Source organism: Homarus americanus, unplaced genomic scaffold (genome assembly GCF_018991925.1).
Source record: "Homarus americanus isolate GMGI-L3 unplaced genomic scaffold, GMGI_Hamer_2.0 scaffold39675, whole genome shotgun sequence".
Taxonomy (NCBI): Eukaryota; Metazoa; Arthropoda; class Malacostraca; order Decapoda; family Nephropidae; genus Homarus; species Homarus americanus.
In genome coordinates this window covers 19,408,029-19,434,177 of record NW_024736071.1, presented here as the reverse complement: position 1 = coordinate 19,434,177, position 26,149 = coordinate 19,408,029, and the positions used below count along the sequence as shown (strand labels likewise).

Sequence of the window (26,149 nt, the reverse complement as noted above, 5' to 3'; positions counted from 1 at the left end):
TCTGGGTAATAGGAAAAGTTTCTGAGAGTCTAAACTATGCGCCTCACATGGACACACACTGTCCCACATCCCCGGAATGTCTCTGGGTGCTGGAGTAACTTTTCTGAGTCTAAACTATGCATCTCATCATTTCACCTTGCATGGACAAACACTCTCCCCCATTACATTTAGATCGTGGGCATGAGAAAAAATATTTACAGGTAGCAAAAAAGTGTATAAGCTTTTATTCACAACATTGTTCTAATTGTGGTAGAGAGATGAATTTGGGTACAATAATGATCCAGAATAAATTCTCTACAAGATTGTTTGAATAAAAGATCCTTAAACAAAATATTTTAACAAAATATAATGATGGGACTCAAATAGTTTATGAAAATACCTGTACATAAGAAGTGTTGATAACAATCTATAATATTAGTAGCCAGCCCTCTCACCACATCACCTAAATAGCCACCCCTCTCACCACATCACTTCAATACCCACCCCTCTCACCACATCACTTCAATACCCACTGCTCTTACCACATCACCTCAATACTCACCCCTTTTACCACCCCTCTTACCACATCACCTCAATACTCACCCCTTTTACCACCCCTCTCACCAAAACAATTATTGTCCTACACACCACCACCACCACCTTTGCTGCCCCCACACACACACACACACACACACACACACACACACACACACACACACTACCTCAATCCTCACCCCAACATACACGAAAAAAGTACAAATCGAGGGATAACAAATATCATGGTAATAATTATGACTAGTGAGATATAAGAGTGTTCCAACATTGACACAGAGCAGCAGCTCATAAGGATGTACCATATATGTCCTCTGGTGCACTTAATTTGTGTTCTAGGATGTACAAGGTATGTCCTCTGACTGTAAGGGTTAATAAAATTCAAGAGAAAAAAAAGTCCTTAAATTTCTTAGTTAGTTCCCAGGATCATGTTCTTGTTGTGGTTTCTTTTACTACGTATCAATGACTCCACAGAACTGAGGACCTCTTATGTGTTTATATAAAGGATCTTCCAATTATAATTTTTTTCACACTGCTGTATTTATTATAAAACTGTATATTGATGAATCTTATGAAAGGCAAATGGGAGATTGATTGATTGATTGATTGACTGATCGATTGATTGACTTATTGATTGATTGACTGATTGATTGTGGCAATTACAACCTGGAGACGGAACAGCTTAGGTCATATGTCACCAATTTAAAATAAAAGCTTAGCTGACCAAAATCAAATAATGTAAGGTAAGATACATAAATAATACATAGCATAAAATTTTCGTAAAAAACATTTAAACATTAATAGATAAAACTCCATGCTAGTGTAGAAGGCCAGCCTCCTCCACGAAGGAGAGGACATCCCCTCCCACGCTACCCACTCCTTCCCCCAGCACCAAAGAGACAGAGTAAGACCCCTCCCCTCCCCCAAAGTGGAAAATACACCTACCAATTTACAATCAGCTTACACTTATATCTTCAGCAGCAGTTAATGGAAAAGAAGATGAACATGCAGAGATTAGGAAAGAAGGGGAAGAACAAGACAAAAGAGGCTAAGGAAATTTTAATACAAGATGAAATAGCGTATAACATAATCCCAATAAACATACCTCCATCACCTGTGCAACATCCAACTCATCACTGACACTCTTCTTGAGGGGGAAGCGTTGGTAGCCTCTGTCTCCACTCTCAAAGTTGTTATCACACATAACACAGTGTGTGTTGTGGTGTGCATTACTTGCCCGCTTTAGCTCTAACTGTTTAGTCTTAGAGAGTTTTAGTCTTGTGGTCTTAACTGGTATGGGCTGAGCTATAGGCTTCTTCTGGTTTTGCACTCGTTGCTTTTTCTTCTGCCGAGTTCTGTGTTGTTTTTTAACTTGCTTTTGCTTAGCCTTTTCTACCTTCTGCTTATTTTCATCCTCTAGGTATCTGAAGACAGCAAAAACATCATTAATTACATAAACCTTCCAGTGAGTATTTACTTAACACCCCTTAAAATGTAAAATAGTTAACCCAATTATTCACACATCGAAGGGTGAATTAAAATTAACAAATAAGGAGTTGACCATTTAGGTGACAAACTGGCTGGATGGAACTGGAATCTGATTTCAGTATGTTGTTTAATGTAAAGTTATAGTAATGTGTATATATTAACTAAATGTACAAACAATATGTATCATAAACCACTTTAAACTTTCTCATATTTCTTTGTACAGAAGTAGTTAGCCCTCATTTACCTACAGTATACTATACAAAGTCATTTCAAATCATATTATCCTGGCACCTAAAAATCAAACAAATGAACTTTTAATGATAAAAATCACTCTTAAATCTGTAGTTGTTGGTTGTAACAAAATCTATTAATTTAAGTAAAATTTATCTACTTTCTGACATACAAACAAAAGAATAAAAATATGTGGTAACTTTGCAGTCAATACAAACGTTTTCTTGCATTTGTTTTGTTTGCACACTGTATATTACAGGTTGACAATCCTTTATCCGAAATCCTTGGGGCCAGAGGCATTTCCGAATTTTTTGGTTTTCAGAATGGTTAGTTTTTTTTTTTCTTTTCTTTTTATGTGTATTAGCCCACCCGGGCATAGATCACTGGCCCACATTGGGGCCTGGGGGAGGGGATGGGGGGGTAGGGGGGAATATAATAAAAATTATTATAATAATAATTCATAGGTCTAGGTCGTGTTTCTCACTTTTGATATTTTTTTCATTCTTGTATTTCTTTATTATTATTATTTTATTATTACAGTATTATTGTTATTATTATTAATATATTTTACTATTTTATTTTGGTGTATTCTTATTAAAATTTTTATTTACTATGAATAATTATTATTACATTTTTGCCCCCCAGGCCCCGATGTGGGTCAGTGATCTATGCCTGGGTGTGCTAATCCCGGTTAAAAAAAAAATTCGGTTTTCAGAGCTTTTCAGTTAAAGGGTTGTCAACCTGTAATACAATAATACAGGATATTCACACACACACACACCCACACACACACACACACCCACACCCACAAACACATGGACTACTTTACATGCATGTTGAACATCAAGTTGCATATACAGTAATATAAAAAAAATTAATTTCTCACAGAAAGCAATACAGTATAATTGAATGAAGTATGAAATTTCATATAATGGCTGAGGGAAGGAAATGAGGGACCTGTGAGAATTACCACCACCAAAATACCCCCAAATAGAGCTTATCCTTGTAATGCTTAGTAGAATGATGCATAAAGGAGCAAAATCATTAATGAACATAATATAAACTCCATAGGAGCATGATATTAAAAAACATAATATAAAACATAAAGGAGCATGATATAAATCAATAAAGAGCTATCACATCCAGATTAGATAATCCCCAAGGCAGGATACCCATGTACCGGTAAACATTTGATGAGGCACTTTCCTGGAATGCCTCACCAACGAAGCAGACCCCTCATCATCAATATGAGTCCTTCTCATGTGGTATACAATTATGTTGTAAACTGTAATACTGTAAAACCATAAGGAGTAGCATCAACTCAGTGGAGGGTGGGGTTGCACCTGGAACCATATCACAAGCTAACCATCTACAGGTTACCCCGAGTTATGGTGTCTCGCGTAACAATCATTTCCTTAAACAATGTACAGTACAGTAGTCATATTGTACTGAACTTATACTCCCATCCCCACTTTACAATTTGTCACTACTGGTTTAATGATCACCTCTACGATAGCGAGCTGACTAATGGAGACAAGGAATGAGTAAATAATTCTTATGACACTACATTTTCTCACTTTAACATTAATCCTATCATTTCAAAAGACTGACAAAAGTTTAAACTTCAGACCTGAAGCTTCAAAACTCTGACTCAACTGGATGAGCAGCTTCTAGCATCATTTATATATTACATTGTTCACATGGGTGCTTTATTATGCCATTACTGTATATATAAAGTACTGTACTATACATTTAAGGCCTATTAGCAAAAGCAGGCTTTACCAGAGGATATTTTATGGTAGTTGAGAACAAAGACCACAAAAAACAATAATCTTACCTGCCATACTCGCCAACTATGGCTTCATCACAATCCCAACAGATGTAGCGATCATTCTTAGCAGTTTCTGGAAGACGCGTAAGCTCCAGGGCCCGCAGTGCAGTTATTACCTCAACGTTAAACTCGCCTGAACCAAGTTTTTTGTATAATGGTTTGCCTTCAACCGCTTCCCCACAAACCACACACTCATCAGCCATTGTGTTTGCCTTCTCAGTTAATCAACCCTTTATTGCAGATCAAAGAAATGCAGATTTTTTTTCAGAAAGATTTGTTGTTAGCGTTGAAACATAACTTGCATCTGTGGAGACAAATTGCTTTATTAAAAATACCATAAATCTAGCTCTATATAAAATAATGTAATAAACAAGATACTGCCTTAAGGTAGGTACTACTGATGTAAATATAAAGCATTGAGTCTGAAATCCCACATTCAGATTGAGTCTGCAACTAGGCAAATTAAGTATACTGTACAGTACTGGACAAGATATTTTTAATTTTCGATTTAACTTAAGAAAGAACAGGTTCACAGGATACACCGTTTACTTCTTATTTACGTGACTAAATCCCGCCAATCAGCGAAAGTCACGATGTCACGTGATGTTCATGCACATGCTCAGGGTTTTGAATTTGACTTGATCAATCACAAGATGGCTTCTCTGTGTGAAGGCTGCTATTTCTCAGAATTGAAAACTAATCAATGTGTTTTAGTAAATATTGCCACTGCAACTGACATTTCAAGCCCTAAGGTTTTCTGCAAACTTCTATAAAGTATTGAAAGTGTGGTGCAGACTACCATTATCGTGAAGATAAATACGTTTTTTTTTCATGAAACGACACAAATACGTTTAGACAAAGTTTAGGTTTGGTTAGGTTATGTTTGGCCAGTTTTTGTGTGATTTTACCCTACAATTCCCCTCTATGGTGAAGATTCATTTAGGTCAAACAAGAATCTAAATAAAGAAGTCAGGGAAAGCATTTTGAAAGTGTTACTCAGAAGCTGGAGGGACAATGGCAAGCGCAGCGAGCCCATACAGCTTTGTTTGGTGTTCTTTTTAGTATTTAACCCAACATTTCCCTCTACCTGCACTTCAAAGCCCTGCACAATTTTAACAACCGATATTGTTGATATCAGTTTAAAATACTGAAAAAATATAAATTTGTGACGGAAACATATAATTTTTTTTTTTTTGCTCTTTCTCCCTATGTAAATAGATATATCAAATTTCTTGTTCAACCTAAAATGGACCTTTACCCCCTCTTCTTCAAAGCCCTACTCACTGTGTGCAAACATGAGTGTTAATATTTCGGGGGGGGGGGGGTTATATCTCCACAACGGCTCATTTCTGACAAATGTGCATAAGATTTTATTGAAGCACATTGATAAAAATATTAAAATACCTTTTCTTTATTAGGCAAAAGATGCAGGTACATCAGCTGTATGCAAAAGGTCGATGTCTATTGGTACAGCAGCATAAAGCACATGCATGGTGGGTAGACGATGCAATGATAGTTACAAAGAGTGCCTTTTTTCTGAGTAACCTAACCCAACTCAACTTAACCTACCCTAACCAAACCTAGCCTATAACCTAACCATACCATTAACAACACAGTTCAATACCGCTGCCATACCTGTATCCACTAAATTTTTATTAATTTCCGTAGTTGTACTCTACCGAATCTTTACCAAATTATCTTCTATAAAAAAAAATCATATAAAGTTACGAGTTAACCCACACCCATTTCAGAGCATCATATTACCAAATACTGGGATAAAAACTCAAATCAATTATGCAGTGGATATTTTGCCGTGACCAGCTAAGTTCCTAATAACGCTACTTTACGTGTCCAACGAATTACCCAAAAGTACCCAAATGTACCCAAAAGTATATTAAATCAGGGTAAAATCTTAACTAATATCTGTTATACATACACAAAACATGTCTAATAATATTTTTAGTGTAATTTTGTAAAAATAATTTGTAAGATGAAATAATAAACAGCGAAAAACTTTCAGTATTGGCGAACGCTAAATTCCAAAGAGTTCGTGAACAAGGGAGATAACTCAGATCCATCGTGATGCACTTCGCTAACCTAACCTAACGAAAAGTAAATCGTACAGCTGTTAAATACCCCAACGTAACAGAAACATCGGTAATTATATCTCCATTTTGGATAGGTGACTCTTTGGAATTTAGCATTTTTTGCTGTTTATTATTTCATTATTTTGACTACATTTCAATGAAAACATTATTAATCAGGTTTTATTGATGTAAAACATATATTCGTTAAGATTTTACCCTGATTTAATATACTTTTGGGCACTTCGTTGGACCGCTACTTTACTGTGAGTGTGCTCCGATTGGCTAATCGCCCATTACCAGTGAAAAAAATGGCAAAATAACTGCAGCATTCACTTTTTCTAAAGATGTTGTTTGGATGATAATTGGAAAATAGAAACGACAATGCACAGGTAAGGCGGTGAGGTGATTTGAGGTTAGGTAAGGTTCTAATAGGTTCTGTGCATTATCATTATGATTTGATTAGCCAATCAAAGTGCACTCATAGTAAAATAGCGTTAGCAGGAACTTAGCCGGTCATGGCAAAATATCCACTGGCAATCAATCTTACAATACAGTATTTCATGTCCAATTTTCAATTACTGTACTGCATTATGCCATGGGACCCAGTCATATAAATCAAACCTAAGTTTGATTCTGAAACATTTTTTTTACCATGAGACTTACACTTTAATAATTTAACATTCATTTTTAAAAGTTAACTTCACTTCTGTACAATTAATTATCAAGCTAATCTTCACTCAGTTAACTTTTTACAATATAATACTCCCTGTCACCCAATATCATAACTAGTGAGGAATATTCTCAATCACGGGTTTCTTGTCAACAAAACACTAAATACTTAACAAGTTATTTTCGGTTTCCTAGATCAATCCCAGCCAGCAGTTACCACACCACAACCAGCACTTTTCACTACAATACATGTACTGGCGACTTGTGAGGCCATACCACTCTATACCTCCCTAACATGGCCTCGAACATGATGCAACATTAAAACTCAGCGTCTGCGCTCAGTCTAGTAGACATAATGCAGCCAGAAACCTTCGTCCATGTTGGAATCCCATGTTGCCTCTGTGGGTCCCCCAACTATGGCTACCTCCCTTTACATGCCATGACAGGAGATCTACTGTAATCCATACACGAGGGTAATAATTCGGGCACTAATGAAACATAATGGCAAGTCTACATAGCCTACTTACTATTACAATAGTAGAGAGAGTTGAAGAGGCGAGACTGTGCGTCACACATAACACGTCTCGCAATAACAAGGTAGCCGCCAATACTGTTTAGTTGCCACCCACCACCAAGTTCTTGCACTTTCTCAATAATTTTCTTAAATTACGTCTTACGTTGTGCATTCTAAGAGTAAGAGAAGTAACGTACAATACAAATGCAGAATTTGTACGTTATCAGACAGTACAATGGTGGAACCCATTGAGTATACACACTTTTTGCTAAACCTCCCATTATCCCAGATCACAAACAACGTTCATTACGTTTGAGCTTCGGTGGATACAAATCACAGAAATAGACTACATTTAGCAATCTTTCAGATAATTATAAACAGGTTAATATTACATATCAAATAGTATTATAATTTGTCCTTGGATATTTGTAGTACGTGTTTTTCAGTTTTGAATCCTAGGCATTATTTATGTTAAAAGAAAGAATACGTACTTGAAAAAATATTAATATCGTAAGTAAATAAATATTAGCGTTATTTAAATATGTACATATAAAGAGTAAATTAGATAAGACCCCAAACAAAACATTGTTTGGGAGGTATCGTTCGCCACGGGTGAACAACACAAGCTCTCGTATTTCATTCTTGCGGATTATCAAACAAATACAAATAATTGAGTAAAATAAAAAATAGCGATCATATATCGTATTTTATTTTATGCTTTGCCACCTGTCAGCCTACTAGCCCGTCAGGCGGTCTTCCCTCTCCTGTCTATAGTACAAACTAGGCAACTAAAAACGTTCTACTTTAAGCAATCTTAGTAGTGTAGTTACCAGTTAGATGGCCTTCCTTTGAATTGAATTGAATTGAAACAGTTTATTTAGCCAAAAAAACACAGATACAGGGTGGATAATAATAACAATATTAACATGGCTGAGCCAGTTGAGAACCTGAACTCTCTTTTAGGCACCTGAATGATATATACTGTACATTTATCTCAAGGAAGTATTATGTTGTAGTGGATTTCTCCCCTACAAACACTGTTTGTCGCTGAGTAGCCGACCCCACCAATTCCCCTGTGTGTGCCTCGTGGTCTAGGTCAACCAGTGCCGCCCACGGAGCTGGGGTCAACTACTAAGCCACGCCAACCCCCGCTATTTAAGACCTGACCTCGTGGTGACCTCTCTCTTTCTACCTACACCAACCAGCCAGCAACACCTCCTCCTCCGCCGCTGCCTGGCGGCCCTCGCTCCTCCTCCGCCTGCCTGGCGGTCCTCGCTCCCGCCGGCGAGCATGGCGACCCACAGGCTGGTCCTCCTCTGAGCGTCCTCACCAACCAGCTCTCTCTACATCACGCTTGTAACCATGCTGCCTTCCCAGCACCAAGCTGCATTGTACATCCAATACAACATGTATACAGAGAGCACATTGTGAGTTTCCTTTCTCCATCCCATCCTGAGTGTGAACCAAACATCCATTACCCCACAATGTAACATTTAGTAACATCTGGAATAGTATAATAGCAGGGTGGTAAGAAGAACATCTCATAATGTTACCACGGTTATCACTTCAATATTTATTTATTTTACTTATTTTTATTTTATTGCTTTAGTTCATTTGTACGCTCTTTGGTGTATCTCAGTAACCAAACACAATTACAGTAGTCCAAGTATAAATTCTGAGACACATCGTTGAGAAATGCAAGATGCTATACTGTATCTATATTAATATATTTATAATTTTATCACTTATCACCTTATTAGCCATTCGAAGGAAACATTGTGGGTAAATATGCAGATTACAGCAACCATGGAAATTGGAGAATAATGGTTTTCTGGTGGGTTTTGATGTGATCAGTTCAAATCTGACCATTTTTGTCAGAAATCACTCGTTTGTGATTTAGGCCCCCCCCATAGCAATACTGGGGGAGAGAGTGGGAATTCGGGGTTTTGGGTGGGGGAGAACAAAAAAAACGAGTGATTTGTGGATTATACAATACTGTACAACAAAACTAAACCTTACATAACCACCGAACTGGGGGCTGTCCCCAGACTCCCAGTGGCCCTGTAGTGGATACTTTGTAGCGTACTGTATGTGGCCAGTTGTCAATTCTCTTTGTATGGGCACACAAACGTACGTACATGTAGATATCTCACACTCAGGAATGAGGTAGGATAGAAACTCACAATGCGCTTTCTGTATATATATTGTTGTACAGCGCAGTGCTTAGGAGTGACTAGGTGAGGAGAAACTTGCTCAGAGGTCCCGTAGGGTGAGGAGGTTTCTGAGGAAGCTGAGTGGTGAGGAGCTGAGAGATGTTGCTCGTCCAGTAGCCGAGTGTAGAATGGTCCCCCTGGCCAGGCATGGCCGTATTTATACAATTTACGAGGATCAGGATTTGGGGTGAGCGGCTTAAGCGTAAGGTGTGAAACGCTCTGATCCTGAACCAGAGGTTGAAGGTCGAGACTAGGTCGGCGATCGTACCCCTACGTCCTCTGCATAGACCTAGTCTCTCGGCGTAGCTGGCTGTACGCTGATTGGCTGGTAGGTGCGCGGCCGGAGCTCAGTTGGGAGTTGTAGGGGAGAGGAGCCACTACAACTTATAGTGGATTCCTCTCCTACAAACGCCGTGTGTCGCTGATTAGCCGACCCCCCCCCGCGAATTCCCCAGCGTACTCCTCGTGGGCAAGGTCAGGTAACCAGCGCCCCGAACAAAGCGGAGGTCTACAATCAAGCCACGCCTACCCCCGCTATATAAGACCTTACCTGGCCGTCACCTGCCCTTCTTCTACCTACAGCCACCAGCAAGCAACACCTCCTCTAAGCACGCTCCCCAACCAGCTCTCTCTACTCCACGTTTGTAACCACGCTGCCACTCCCAGCACCAAGCTGCATTGTACATCCAATATAATATGTATACAGAGAGCACATTGTGAGTTTCCTTTCTCCAACCCATCCTGAGTGTGAACCAATATCTCGTACCCCACAAATGGTGACCCCCGGAGATTTGTATTAACACAGGATGGAGGAGAAACATCTCATGTAAACCTACATGCTCTCCCTATCAACTGCTGGTTGATCACTTGCCGTCCACTTAACAGCCAATCAGCAGCGAGTTCCACAGACCGGGCCTCACTCTTGGACTGTGCGGTGATTGGCCCGTTACCGCCTTCACCTTAACCAATCAGCTGCGCCGCTCACTTCACACCTCTCTCACCTGATCCTGCAAAATCATATAAATACTCCCCAGCCTCGCCGTAAACATCACTCTACTCAACGCTCCCAAACCAACAAGACCTCTCAACAAGCTCCTCAACCAACAAGACTTCTCAACAAGTTGCTCATCACACAGCAACTCCCTAGCACTGCACTGAACATACAATATATATATATAGAAAAAGCCATTGTGGAGTAACAATAAAAATGCATGGGATAATAATAAATAGGTGAAAAGGTAAAGGACAGGCTGGGAATAATGAACAAGTGTGGTAATAATGAACCTATTTTTTATCATTACTCTACCTGTTTATTATACTGTTCACACACATCTGTTCATTATTAACCCGCCTTTCCATTATTACAAAATATGATCATTACTACCCCACCTGTTATTCATTTTTGCTCCACATGTTCATTATTACCCCATCTGTTGTTCATCATTACCCCACCTGTTGCTCAATATTTCCATACTTGTTCATTGTTACCCCCCACCAGTTGTTCTTTATTATCCCATCTGTCCATTGACCCTCAAAACTCAAGGATTTTCAAGGAGCGTACAAACTTTGCCAGAGCATGCATATTTACCAGTAGTACCTTACATGATGAAACTTGATTTTAACTAGGCTTCTTGGTATCCAGGTCTTATCTATTTCCTGGGATGCCAAAAACCAATAGTGTTCATTCAAACCTTACAACTGAAGCCCAAGGTCAGTTTGTAGCAAGGCAGCTGATCGGCTGGTGGATGGACACGGGAAAAGTCACTGCAGTTCTTTTATTATTTAATTTATTGTAGTTATATCCTGATGTTTTAAGGGATGCTAACCATTCTCTGTCTGATAATTTCTGCACTTGGGGGTAGCAAAAATTAAGCACTCACTAACATAACTTCCTGAATTCTTTGAACCTGCAAGCTTCCACTGTATACTACTTCCTTTTCATCTAAGTGAAAAACTAGTTAAGGTCTAAATTATTTTGAGAAAATCTTGAACACGACACTTTTCTTTGAATGTTGCGTGACATGTGTCTGATACGATTATCAAATATTTATATTTACAAAATCTAAAAATATCTCATTTCTTTCCCATTACAGTGGTCCCTCGGTTAACGAGCACAATCCGTTCTAGAAGGTTGCTCGTTAACCGAAAAACTCATTAACCGAAACCACTGTTTCAATGGGTTTTTGGGCAATTGGTTCCAGCTCACCGAAAATTGCCTAAATTCAACAAAAAAGGTAGAAAAGTACACTTACTTTGAGGTGTGTATGTAGAAGGCTCCTGGATGATGATGATGATGATGGGAATTAGAATGGGGGTGGAGGAGAAGGGAGAAGAGATGGCATTGGGGTGGAAGAGGAGTCACCCCATGGTGACATTTCACCCATAAAATTTTACTTCTCTTGGTGTAATTCAAAATTACTTTCTTTAAATTAACACTGCACTGCGTTATATATTGTCAATATGTAAAATAAATTTCAAAATTACCAATAATTTGCTTGCAAACACAGAAAAAAAAGAGTTTAGTTGAAGAGTTTTAAGCAAGATGTTACCTCCACTGAAAAGACACAAAGACTGACGCCTGTATGGTGAGTTGAGAGGCTGGATGGCGCACATAAAACTAGTTTCATTACCTTCAATTACATTCAATAATTGTTAAAATTACTAAAAAATTTAACATTAAACTTTTAAAATTATTGAATAGTATAAACTAATTGATATTTGCTAAAACAGTAAGGAATTTAAGCCATAGAACCGATTACTGTATTGGTGGACTAATACTACAGCTGGTGGACCGCCAAATGCAAGCGAAAACATGTTCAGGTCGGCTTGTAAGAAACTCGTTAATCAAGGGATTGCTCGTTAACCGAAGTTAAGAATCTTATGGAAGGTAACTCGTTAACCGAAATCTCGTTAACCGAGGGACCACTGTACTGTATTTAATACGAGAAGAAAAAAATCTTATTTGGTAGGATGCAAGAAACTACTTTCCATTCTGAAAATTTTATTCAAGGACTTGAAATACACCTACTTAAAATTTACAATTACAAAAAAATTGCCCAATGTAATACAGGTTAACAAAGAACATCCAACAAATCTCGTAAAGCCGGTCAAGAGAGATCAGCAGAAGCCAAACGTTCCAGCACGTGCAAGTAGTGTTCTTCTAACTCTGCATACTGGCGCTCCAGACTCTCCAGACGCTGATCTTTGCTGGTGATGGTCATGGTGGCTGCATACTCTTCAGGCTTCAGCACTTTCTTAAGTTTCTCCATATCACGGTCCTCTTTCTGCAAAGAAGTGTCATTGAATATTGCAACTCATTCACAATATGCAAAGGAAAACTGCCTCACAACATAAAACATTCCCTCTACTCTCTGTATGAATTTCAAAACCAGTGCAAAGACATTTCTTGAAGAATAGTGTAATTTATGACTAAAATGAATTATATTCTCATCCAATTATGTTCCCTGGAGATGCAATTTTTTTTCACAGCTGAAGAACCATGTAGAAAACTGAGTAAAAAACACATCTGCACTTACATCCCGACACTCATATCAACTACTTTCTGACAGAGTGCATGCCACTGAATCACTAATATGATGGTGTAATCAACTCTGAAAATACCCAATACTGTAGCATTATACTTAAAAGTTTTAACTTAATGTAGTACCTTTCCAAAGTGAGAGTATTTAACATGCATACAGTAATGATGATTAATTTCTGCAAACACTTTAAAATTTTCAATGTATATTATAATTGTATTTTGTGAAATATCAGAGGTTCTTTACAGAATATTAATGCATTTAAAAAATTTATACCTTATCCTCTTTGCCAATGATCATTCTGTTTACCTGCTTGAACAGTCAGGCATGTCTTTGTTACGCATTGTTGGTATGTATATATATATATATATATATATACAGTGACCCCTCGTTTAACGAACACCTCGGTTAACGTAATTTCGATTAACGAACTGCCTTCCATAAGGATCTTCAATTCGGTTAACGAAAAAAAATTCGCTTAACGAACTTCTTACGAACCAACCTCAATATGTTTTCACTTGCACTGACCGGGCAACCAGCTTTAGTATCAGTCCGCCAATACATTAATCGGTTCTAGGGCTTAAATTCCTTACTATTTTTGTAAATATCAAGAAGTTTATACTATTCAATAATCTTAAAAGTTTAATATTCAATTTTTTAGTAATTTTAACAATTATTGAACAAATTTGAAGGTAAAGTGACTAGTTTAATGTGCGGCATCCAGCCTCTTAACACAGCAAACAGGCGTCAGTCTCTCTCTGTTTTCACTGGAGGTAACATCTTGCTTGAGACTCTCTTCAACTAAATGCTTTTTTTCTGTGTTTCCAAGCAAATTATTGGTCATTTTGAAATATATTTTATATATTGACAATATATAATGCAGTGCAGCGTTGATTTAAAGAAAATAATCTTGAATTAAACCAGAGCTAAAATTTTATGGGTGAAATGGCACCATGGGGTGACTTCTCTTCCACCCCAATGCCTTCTCTTCTTCCTTCTCCTCCACCCCCATTCTAAATCCCATCATCATCATCCAGGAGCCTTCTACATACACACCTCAAAGTAAGTGAACTTTTCTACCATTTTGTTGAATTTAGGAAATTTTCGGTGAGCTGGAACCACTACCCAAAACCCATTGAAACAATGGTTTCGTTAATCTGACCGTTAAAACCACCTTCTGGAACAGGATTGAGTTAGTTAATCGATACTGTATGATGTATATATATATATATATATATATATATATATATATATATATATATATATATATATATATATATATATATATAAATATAAATAAATAAATAAATAAATAAATAAATAACAATAAATAAATAAATAAATAAATAAATAAATAAATATAAATAATATATATATATATATATATATATATATATATATATATATATATATATATATATATATATATATATATATATATATATATATATATATATATATATATATATATATATATATATATATATATATATATATATATATATATATATATATATATATATGCCGGTTAACGTCTTAGATACGTTCTTGGAACCGAAATGGACGTTGTCCGAAATTACATAAACCTGGGATTTATTCTAATTGGTTCCTGGCACCCAACCCCAAGCTTCCCATTTTACGACCATTTAGACCCACTAAATATATAAACAGTATTACCCCGCTTTACACGGTTTCACTTTCCGCGATTTCTCATTTACGCGGTACCTTGCCAGAACCGGACTTTCAATTTCCGCGGTGCATCTACTCATATATGCGGTGAAGTATAATTTTTTTTTTTTATTAGCTCATAAAATTCATACAAATTACCCGGCCAGAATATAATTTACATTGCTGGAATTCTTGCAATATGATGATCATTCTGAATACAAACATCATGGATTTTGCATTAGACATACAAATTTTAGATCTAATGTAATAATTTGGTTTAAACCAAACCAAATATTTTATCTTTTGTGCAAAATATATGAAGTTTACATTCAAAATATTCTCTGACCTGCAAGGAATCCAGAAATGTCAATTACATTATCCTAACTTTAGTCTGAGGTATTAGTTATTACTAAACGTTAAAATCGAGTGTTTTCACCCAAATATTTCTCAGAGAGGTAGGAGCTAGTGAGCTAGGAAGAGGGGGGGGTGATTTGAGTCCATTATTTCAATGGACATTAACCTGGCGACTGTATTTCTCTTAAATATTAATTGTGTGAGCATACCATCATAAAATTAAGATGTTATTTTTACTACAACATAAGTATTGTGTCGGAAAAAGTAGATCCACAATGAAAACGTGGTGGATAAGATAAATCTTGATAAAATCACACGGGAAAAGGGAAACAACGGAGCACCTTAGCTTTCGTCTTTATTCAAGACATCTTCAGAGGCAACTGAAGATGTCTGGAATAAAGACGAAAGTTAAGGTGCTCCTTTGTTTCCCTTTTCCCGTGTGATTTTATCAATATATATATATATATATATATATATATATATATATATATATATATATATATATATATATATATATATATATATATATATATATATATATATATATATATATATATATATATATATACAGTGGGGTATGCTATAACGAATCTAATTGGTTCTAGAACCTTGTTCGTCATAGCATTCGTTCGTTATAGGATTAATCCGTTCCAGGCCCCCAAATACAACCACTTAACACTGAAAAATATAATATAAAATTGAAAAATTTGTAAAAAAGTGCATTAATATGCATCTAAACCCCTGAAATAAAGAATATCATTAATACGTGTAATAAAAAAACAATAAATTAGTAAAAAAAAAAAAAAATTAAATAATGTTCGTTGTAGGAGTTTCGTTCGTTATAGCATTCTCAATTTTATAGGTAAAACCGTTCATTATAGGAATATTCGTAGTAGGATCCGTTCGTTATAGCATACCTCACTGTATATATATATATATATATATATATATATATATATATATATATATATATATATATATATATATATATATATATATATATATATATATATATATATATATATATATATATATATATTATATATATATATATATATAAATATATACACACACACACACAGCTGCTACCCGACTTACGACGGGGTTAGGGACCCAAATCCAGGTCGTAAGTCGAAAATGCATAAATAATACATATAAAATTTAAAATGGGTGTCTCTTTTTCTTCTCAGCACCACAAAACTCTCACTTTTAAACTTGCCAGCCATTTTAAAGTGAATTACAAACGAAAATTTTGTCAGTACACAGCGCAATCACTGACGTTGGGACTCGAAAATACGTAATTTGACAAAATTTTTATATGACTGAGGCGGTCGTATATCCGGGTGGTCGTAAGTCGGAGAGTAGCTGATATTATAAATCAATGCGGATATTACTCTCCAGTACATTTATTTGCTAAGTATGCATTTGTGCCACCTCCCTGCCAGTACAGTATATACTCTAAACCACTGACATCAAAACTAGCTATGTCTGTAATGTGCTTGTGTCTGACATTTGTTTTGTAGAGCTGTGATGTTTTGCAACTGGCTGCAATTGTTGTTGTCCCACTGGGCTTTTGATGACCCTATGTAATGTACAATGCTAGATGTTAATAAATTTAAATTATATGAAAGCCAGAAATGGTTGCACAGGTTCGGATACACTCTGGAGCCAGTGCATGCCAACAATGCGTAACAAAGACATGCCTGACTGTTCAAGCAAGTAAACAGACTGATCATTGGCAAAGATGATAAGGTATAAATTTTGGAAATGCATTAATATTATGTAAAGAACCTCTAATATTTCACAAAATACAATTATAATATACATAGACAATTTTAAAGCGTTTGCAGTACAGTCAACCCTCGCTTTACGCGGTACCCTGCCGAACACGGAATGCTCACTTTCCGCGGTGTGTGTATTCTTTTACGCGGAGAGCAGCGCGAGCAGGGTGCGCACAAGGTCGCCCAGTCATCAAAACATTACCGAGTTCTTCACCCGCCACCCACCACAGCCGGCCCAAGTCAGTGATAATGATAGTGAGGATATGGACTTATATGGACTTTGAGGGGTTTGACAAAGAGGCCCTGCAAGCCTCTGTGGTGGATAGTGATACAATTGATACAAGTGATACAGGTGAGGGCCAATAATCCGCCCTCTGCCTCGGAACCAACCCCCCATCCCCGTGTGCCCAGTCATCTGTTCTACTAATGTAAGTGTTAAAAAACCTAATATTATTGATATTTCTCTTAATTATTAATTGTGTGTGCATACCATCATAAAATTAAGAAGTTATTTTTACTACAACGTAGGTATTGTGTCTGAAAAAGTGGAGTTTGGGGGTCGGCCCGGTCTCTATTTCAATTAATCCCATATGTTATGTTGTTCACTTTACGCGGGCCGTCGTGGGTTCAATTGACCGTGTAAAGTGAGGGTTCACTGTAATTAAGTCATTACTGAGTGTTCATAACCTCCATTTCACAGATGACTACACACAGACACACCACCATCACCACCCTGCATCAGCTAACCAGCATGTTCATACTGTATATCTAAACCCATTTTTACTAATTTTATTATATCAAGACAATAAGGACGTAATAATTTTAAAAATGAATAAAAGAAATACTGTAAACAAGATGTGGAAGTAAGACTTACTAAGAAGTGTATGCATCAAATTCTCCTCACAGCCAATCACCAACTGACGTTGATGCCCATATTGTTTAATAATGTCTAATTTTACATTATAAAGTAGAATCACCTTGCTAAAACACAAAACATACCTTGTACTGCACATTAAGACGATTTTTTATATCTAATCTATACTGTCTGTAGGCTTCCTTGTCAGATCTGTCAGTCACATGCAGTCTGAGGATCTCGTATACTCTTCGTATTTGACGCTGAAATTATAGAAATTTTAATTATCCACATTAAGACATGTAAAGGCAAAGTAAAGTACAGTATATAAGCAACACAAAACTGCAGAAGACAATTCCAAAGCATTAACGTGAAAAAAAATACTGACATATACACCGTAACTGCAGTAAAAATTCAAATCAACTAACAATATAAAATTAATATGTTCACATTGTTTTATATTTACACCACCCTTAACATGCAGTACAGGGTACTGTATTTAAGAGCTGTGTTGATTCTTCTTACCTTGTTGAGCTTCAACTTTTTCTTGGCCTCTTCTACCATGGACTCTGAAAAGCCTTGTAAAAGCTTAGAAGACTGGAAACTCTCTAATTTCATACAATTCTTGCTGTCAATGAAGTCCCTCAATCTTGCAAAGTTATCTGAAGGGTCTTCCACTGAAGGGAGAACATTATAAATTAACATTATTACTGTTTAGTCTTTTGTTTTACTTAGTAAAACTTAGCCTTTCTCACTATATTATTGGGTGATTCGATTCAACAACAAACACATGAAAACTCTCCCTTCATTCATTCTTACTGCTACAAAAGGTAAGTTTTGCTATGGTAATCCCCTTCCAAATTAAGAATCCAATTACATTACCTATTATAATTTGGCTCTGTCACGTCACACAACCTGGCAGCACCTAACAACAGAATGTCCTCCATCAAATATCACTAGATACCATCCTTTTCACTCATACATGCACACTACTGTTACCTGAACGCACTTTCCCATCAATTATACATGGTGTTCAGTACCAGAAGGGCAAAACCCACCAGGGATGGCAAAATCCATTTTCTATCAGATGGACTGCTTCTCAAAGAGCTACTGTTTGCCCATCTGGCAAATTTTTGCCATTGAAATGGCAGATGTGTTTGCTATGTGATTTAATGACACAGCAGGTTCTACCATTCACACCAGAGGGGCGAGCAGACATGACCACATGAGTTCCAGCGGCCAATCAGTACTGCGCTACTGTTACCTAGCGAGTCACAGTCAATGGGAGAAAATGTTGCATTCCTCCCAAGGCAGTCTCGTGTTTGAAAAACAGTAAAAGAATATCTCTGTGCTTCTGCCTTATTTCTGCAATTTATGATGGCTGAAATCCATGAAAATAACAATATAATGGACCATGAACAAAATATTAACACTGCTATTAGTTAGGTATATAAAGTTTTTATTAACATAAGTTAGCATTTGTAACCACTGGGTTTACTATCATGTTGTAGTATTCTCATTCTTTATTGTTTAGGGTATGACTCTCATCTAACCCCTAGGCTTCAGGTCACATCATATGAAGTGTGTCTGTAGAGCTTTGGGTCACATTATAATATTATGACTTAATCTTTCGCAGGCCTATTTAAATAAAATGGGTGAGCCTTACTAGATTACGTTGCCAAGTAGGTATTTATCTTTCACCCACTCACACATGAGAGCCTCCTACTCTCTTACCAGCTTTTGTGATGTAGAAATCTTTCCCTTGGACTTGACTCACTTCATGGGTTTTTACCCCCAACCCCCAAGCATAAGTTTAGTATCGAGATCAATTACTGAAGCAGTATTAATGATTGTTAATAGTGTAAATAGTGTCCTGTACCTGATACTGCCTACATATTAAGTGTTGTTTACCTCATTACTACTGCGCCATACGCACCCCACTCCAGGAACATTCTCAACTCTTCCTAGCCCGTGTTGACAACCTGTGGTAAGGATGATGTATTTATTTCCTGTTTATTTCATGTATGACCAGTTTGTAAGAAAAGCATTGTTTTCAAATGTTCCCATGGGTAGGGGAAGGGAGAATGCCTACCATAACTCAAAGCCCAGGGGTTAAACCCCATTTTTTTTATATTAATTATCTATAAAAGTTAGCTTCACAATAATACCAAAAACATGTACATATGTGCATTCTGTATGGTGTTATAATGATTTATATTTGCACAATCTTTAAAGCGCATTTTCTCAAAACCTGTTGTTGCCACGCTCACCTTTCTGGTTTTAAACATCACCTATTCGCACTTGCTTATTCTTCCTACCATCTACATCTTAATTATACATTTTACCACCGATCCACTCTCTACCTAACACATGAACTTCCAAATCTCATATTTCTTGTCATTAATATCCTATTTAACCAACATATTGATCTCAAGCTACTTCATCCAGGGATGGATGATAGCTGAGGTGGGTTAGGTGTGTGTGCTGAGAGACATGCTGGGTAATCAGGACATCCACATCAGTGTTTCGGTTGAACAGCGAATGGTAGTGCTCTTTCCAGTGCTGACGGATGCCTTCTTCGTCTTTTAACTAGGGAGTTACCATTGGATAAGCGGAGGGGGGCCACGCCATAAGTAGTTGGGCCATATATTGTTTTAGAGGAATTAAAAAATTCACACATCTTGTGTTGATCCGCAAATTTCTGCATTTCATATGCTATATTTTCCCACCATTCATTCATTAGTTTGCGAAGTTCGCACTGGGCTGTCTCTTTCTTCTGAGGGTCTCGTCGCAGGTTTTCGTGATGACAGCTTTAATGGGACCCCATTCGGCACTCGGATTTTGGTCAATTGTTGTATATCAGCCCATCGTTGAGCTGCTCTCTGAAAGCATGTACTGTATTACAGCTACATCCTCTAGTCGCTTGGTGTTAAAGTCTCTTCCAGAGGCTTATTACCTTCACCATTTTGGGGCCACATGAAGGGGAAGTTTGGCTCTGATGAGCCAATGATCTGTGTCACAGTGGTCTGAGTCACACATGGCTCGGGTGATGATATCTCGGCGATCTCTTTCTCTGACAATGATGTAGTCAATGAGATGCCAATGTTTGGATCATGGATGTTGCCAAGAACCCCGAACTTGTCGGCCTGCCTAAACAGGGTGTTGGTGATAGTGAGGTTGTTGTTCAGCACATTTGTTGAGGAGTACGCTTTTGGGATTACACTTGGCGACTCCGTTTCTCCCTATGTTTCTTTGCCATATGTCAGCAACTCTGCCATTGAAGTCACCGAGCAGCACAACCTTACCTTCACTGGGAATAGAAGTTAGCATTCTTTCAAGGTCAGTGTAAAAGGCCTCCATGACGTCATCCTCTGCATCCAGTGTTGGGACGTATGCACTGATGAAGAAGGCATGACGTGAGTGATTCAGTGGGACTCAGTGTCATGAGGTGCTTGTTGATTCCAGGCATTTCAATTAGCCTACGGTATGTGGGATGGATTGATGAATGGCAAAGCCAACTCCGTAAATGCGGTTTCTCTCCGCAGCAGGCTTACCCTTCCAGAAGAAGGTATAGCCAGACCCCAGTTCAGTGAGTTGACTTTTGCCTGAGAGCCGGGACTCACTAATGGCTACTATGTTGATGTTATGCCTAGCCAGCTCTTTTGCCACAAGGGCGGTTCTTCTTTCAGGACACTCGTTTGTACCATATCCAGAAGAGTCCTGACATTCCATGCAGCGACCATAAGAGGTGGTTTAGTTTGTTTTTGCTTTTGATCTTTCCTTGTGATTATGTCCTTGACTGCATAAGGATGACTTTACTGGGTGCAGTTGCCCAGTCAGGTTGGTTCTTTAGGCAGGCTATGTTTAGGGCACCATTTCTAGCCCCCTCCCAATGTGGGGTGAGCAGAGTCGCTCCTGGTAAGGGTTGCTCAGTCACACAGACAGGACCCTATTGCACTGCTGCCTACATCCCACTGCATAAACGACCATCTTATCTATGCCGCCCTGTGTGACTACAGACTCCAGGCAGTCATCTCTGCCTGTCCCCGTCACCATAGGACTTTTGGCTGGGATAGAGGTTTTGATGATGATGAGAAATATGATGAGCTGGATGATGGCTGCAAGTGAGTTGATTTATGTGATGAGGCAGGAGCGCAGGCTGCAACCACACATCTTGGCTCACCCTTTTCCTGATCCAGTGGTGCAGGTAGGTGCAACAACTGGGGAGAGGGAGAGTTGCAATGGACTGACAATAGCCAAGTTTGTTGGGTTTTGCCTCAGTAGCCTGTCCATCTTGCATTGATTTCATCCGCCGGTGTAGTAGCTGGGTTCCCATGCTGGTAACCTCTTCCACCTATTCTGCCGATGGAGTTTCTGTGGGCATGTCTGCCTGATGCGGTGCTCCACCGCAGATTTTTCGTTCAAGGTTTACTCCCGTAGCCTTATACCTACCAAGATTAATCCACAAGGCAACGGGGCAGTAGTTGGTAGGCGCCAGGGTGTGTCCACATGCCAGTGGGTCTATGCGCCGTCCCTCTGGGGCCCATCGCTGCTCTGAAATTCCCTGCTGGTCTAGCCTGGGGCTGCGAGGCACCCAGTTACTGTGTGCTTCCATGAGGAGGCACAACAGGATTCTTGATGGTGAAGAGGCTGTATACCGGTAGATGAAGACTTACGCAAGGTTGCTTCCCTGTTCACCATGAGGGCTAGCCAGTGGCAGTAGCTGAAAGCGAAAGGAAGCAAGCAGTACCTGCACCTTAACACTAACATAATGCTGTATCTAGTGCTGCCCAACTAGATGTGCACACACACACACACACACACATACATACATACACCTAATACCAGAAACATGTGTTTTACCTGTTATATCCATAACCTTTGCATTGTCTTTGTAGTGACCATATATTGTGCTCAACATTTCTGCTCCCACACCTAATCTCTGGAACGGTGGAAGGACCAACATCTGAGAGATACGAGGTCGAATGTTGGCTGGGTAAGCGTAGTACTCATAGACAGTTGTGTAACCGGTATAAGCATACTGGGGGCTACCATTTACCATATATTTTTCATACCTAATAAAACAGGGAATAGAAAAAGTGATCAGACTATATGAATATCTAGCAAATTGTTTCTATTTTTTTTATATATCAATATCAGGCATGCTGTTCTAATTTTTTTTTATACATGAATATCTGGCAAGCTGTTTCTATTTTTTTATATATGAATATCTGGCAAATTGTTTATTTATTTTTATTTTTAAGATTTCAAGAAAAGGTAACTCACTCAGTCGTGGTCACACTCTTTCAAGCTTGTTTCATCATCTACACTTGAAAGGAATATAAAGGCTAAAGCGAGCACTCAGGTCTTCCTAAAAAACTTTCTGCTTAGCTTATCAAAGTGACCATGCAACACACGTACAGTTAGCAATTTTCACTACCCGGATTTGTCTCATTCACTTCACACCTATTAACAACATCAGTAAGTTTTCTTTCTACACACACAATGTGTATTTTCAGCCTTCGGGCTGCCGAACTTTTTCAATAAGCTATTAATTATTATTTCACACACACACACACACAAAGACTACATCCTTGACCACCGTAGGGTCAAGACCTATTCAGGCGCTGCTCTCGCTGTGCAGTTGTCCCCCTTGGCCAATGTCGAATCCATTTCCCCAAGTCCCTCTCCCTGACCCATCCTCACCACCGGATATCTACATATTCAAAAGTGACAATTTCGTTTTGGAAAGAAGTGGGATCAGTGTTGAACAGTGAAGAACAGTGTTAAGCCAGTGAATTCAGCACTAGACAGTACCAGTGAAAGCCGCAACCCACCAGTGAGATAAGCACCCCTGGGAACTAATCACCAAAGAGGTGCTAATCCGTCCACCCTGGGAACAACAGAGGGCCAACCGGCTATGCACCTGACTACGGGATAACACAACATCACCGAGCAGTGAGGTACTGTAACACCACACGGTGTCCCCATTACTATGTGAGGTCCTTCATATCAACACCCGAGGGCGAGTTACCAAACCACCCAATGTCTCCATCACCTCGTGAGGTCCCTCATATCAACACCCGAGCACGAGTTACTACACCACGTGAACACCTCGCCACCTGATGTCTCCATGACCAGCCCACGCCCAGGCCATCAACTGTAAACTATAATAATTTGTATGTTCAATCATTGTTCCTTCTTCTTTTAGTAATGAAAGCTTTTGTTAAACGACCCACCCACCCCATGTCTTAAGTCATTTTTTCTAATGTATATTTTCAGCCTTCGGGCTGCCGACTTTTTCAATAAACCGTTAATTATTATTATTATTATTACTGTATATTTTCAGCCTTCAGGCTGCTGAACCTTTTCAATAAACAGTTAATTATTATTATTTTACACACACACACACACACATATAAATACAGGGTTTTTCTCGATTTAACAAACTAATTCAAGCCACCTATCTCTTAAATGAAACTTTGTTATTTTCACTCGATTTAGCGAACTATTTCTCTAAATCGAGCATAATTCCATTAAATTCTGTGCCAAACACGTCACTTAGCGCGTGGGGTTTGTTTACATCTGCTAAGTCTGTCCTGCTGCCATGAGAGGAGAGAGAAATCTGAAGGTTTACAAGAACTCCAACTTGTATGATGTTGTCCACACATCAAGAAAGGCTGGGATATGGTCAGCGTGAGAACCCATGTCCATGGCTGGAATGCCTTGTTTGGTTGCCAACCGGACTAAGGTGCAGGAAGAGGGGATAGATTTTGAGGAGTTCAATGTTGAAGACTGCAGAAATGTTTTCCACAGTGCTGGGAAGTAGGTTGAGGAGGAGGAGATCGAGGAGTGGCTGGAAGTTGATGATGGAGACCCTGGGTACTACATCCAGTCAGATGATGAGACAGTTGCTGAAGTTTCCTTGCCCCCCCAGCCCCTTCAATGAAGCTGCCTGAGGTGCGCAACAACTTCGATGCACTCCTCAACTTCTTCATCACCTCAAAACACAAAGATCACCATCCCTTTTATGACCATCTAAGGGAGATGAAGACCAGGGTTGTTAAAAAATAACAGGCATTGTGTGCCCCAGTCCAGACGAAGATATACAACTTCTTTACGCCTCCTGTCCCTAGAGCACCAGCCATTCATCTCTCAATGTTCCGCTACCCTCAACATCTAAACTGTCAACTTCCTCAGCTACTATGACAGCAACTCCTTCATTCCCAACCTTCAGTTTCTCTGGAAATTGCAGTTCCACTCCAGAGTAAGTCACCTCAGAGGTACCCAAGGTGCTTCTGGAGGGTGATTGTTGGGGGGGGGGGTCCATACCTTATCTTTGCCAGGCCACCTATGAAACAAATACCAAACCCCCATAAAAACTGAGTACAGTAAACCCTAAATAACCCGGAACATAAGGGGCTCTGGCCTTGCCGAGTTATCCCAAATTCCGACTTATCGAGGAATTTCCCCCGCTTGCAAAAATGCAACAAGAAAAATTTTTTTGATCCATATATGTGTACATGTGCTCCTCTACTTACAAACGAGTTACGTTCCTGAGGCTTGTTTGTAAGTCCAACTTTACTCTTGTAGATACTTTTGTAGACACCTGTTCTGGCAAGTAACTCCCCCTCAGTGATGATGTTTGTATCTCTGAAAGTTTGTAAGTTGAACGTTCGTAAGTAGAGAAGCACCTGTACATGTAATTACTAAATGTAAAAAATTAACACTTACCAGCACTGCAGGCAAAAAATAAAGCATCATAGTAGGTGACACAGATGCATGGAAGGTGACACAGAAGCATGGTAGGTGACACAGAAGCATGGTAGGTGACACAGGCATGGTAGGTGAAGCAGGTGCCAGATAAACCGAGATTTTCCCAGAAAATTTTATATATCTTGGCATTTCCCAAGTTATACTAATACATTCCGAGACCACATCCATGCCGAGTTATCAAATGCTGAGTTATCGAGGGTTTACTGTATAGTAATGTTGTTCAAAATTATGGCTTTTTAGTAATTAACTTAGTACATTTGAGTAAAGGTTGTGATAATTGTAATCATTTTTGCACAACTTTTATAAATTCAGTTGTCTCTAAAGATGTCTTGAATAAAGACAAAAGCTAAGGTGCTCCAGTGTTTCCCTGTGTGGTTTTATCATGATTTATCTTGTCCACATTTCCATTGTGTGTATATATACAGTATTACCCCGCTTTAGGCGATTTTTTTTTACGCGTTTTCACGTTTACGCTGTACCCTGCCAGACCCGGAATGCTCACTTTACGCGGTGCGTGTACTCTTTTACGCAGAGAGCGGCGCGGGCAGGGTGCGCACAAGGTCGCCCAGTCATCAAAACATTACCGAGTTCTTCACCCGCCACCCACCACAGCT

At 38.6% G+C, this 26,149-nt stretch overlaps 2 protein-coding genes across 3 annotated transcripts in view; both read right to left on the bottom strand.

Moving 5' to 3' along the window:
* The window catches only part of LOC121871883, a 35,742-nt gene extending 28,068 nt beyond the window's left edge, over positions 1–7,674 (bottom strand). Inside the window, exons 1-3 of one of the 2 annotated variants that reach the window (XM_042374469.1) lie at positions 7,365–7,674; positions 4,088–4,385; positions 1,637–1,955 (exon numbers count right to left, since the gene is read on the bottom strand). In XM_042374469.1, the coding sequence (XP_042230403.1) occupies positions 1,637–1,955; positions 4,088–4,284 (516 nt within the window). In that variant the 5' untranslated portion in view covers positions 4,285–4,385; positions 7,365–7,674. Of the gene's footprint in view, positions 1–1,636; positions 1,956–4,087; positions 4,386–7,206; positions 7,287–7,364 lie in introns of those variants that run through there. The other variant, XM_042374470.1, reaches the window with a different exon arrangement.
* A 4,878-nt stretch (positions 7,675–12,552) lies between these two features.
* LOC121871881 (adenylate cyclase type 9-like) overlaps positions 12,553–26,149 on the bottom strand; it is a 159,655-nt gene continuing 146,058 nt past the window's right edge. The window contains exons 17-20 of the mRNA XM_042374467.1: positions 22,623–22,834; positions 18,285–18,436; positions 17,906–18,022; positions 12,553–12,848 (exon numbers count right to left, since the gene is read on the bottom strand). Of these exons, the coding sequence (XP_042230401.1) occupies positions 12,672–12,848; positions 17,906–18,022; positions 18,285–18,436; positions 22,623–22,834 (658 nt within the window). The 3' untranslated portion in view covers positions 12,553–12,671. The remainder of the gene's footprint in view (positions 12,849–17,905; positions 18,023–18,284; positions 18,437–22,622; positions 22,835–26,149) is intronic.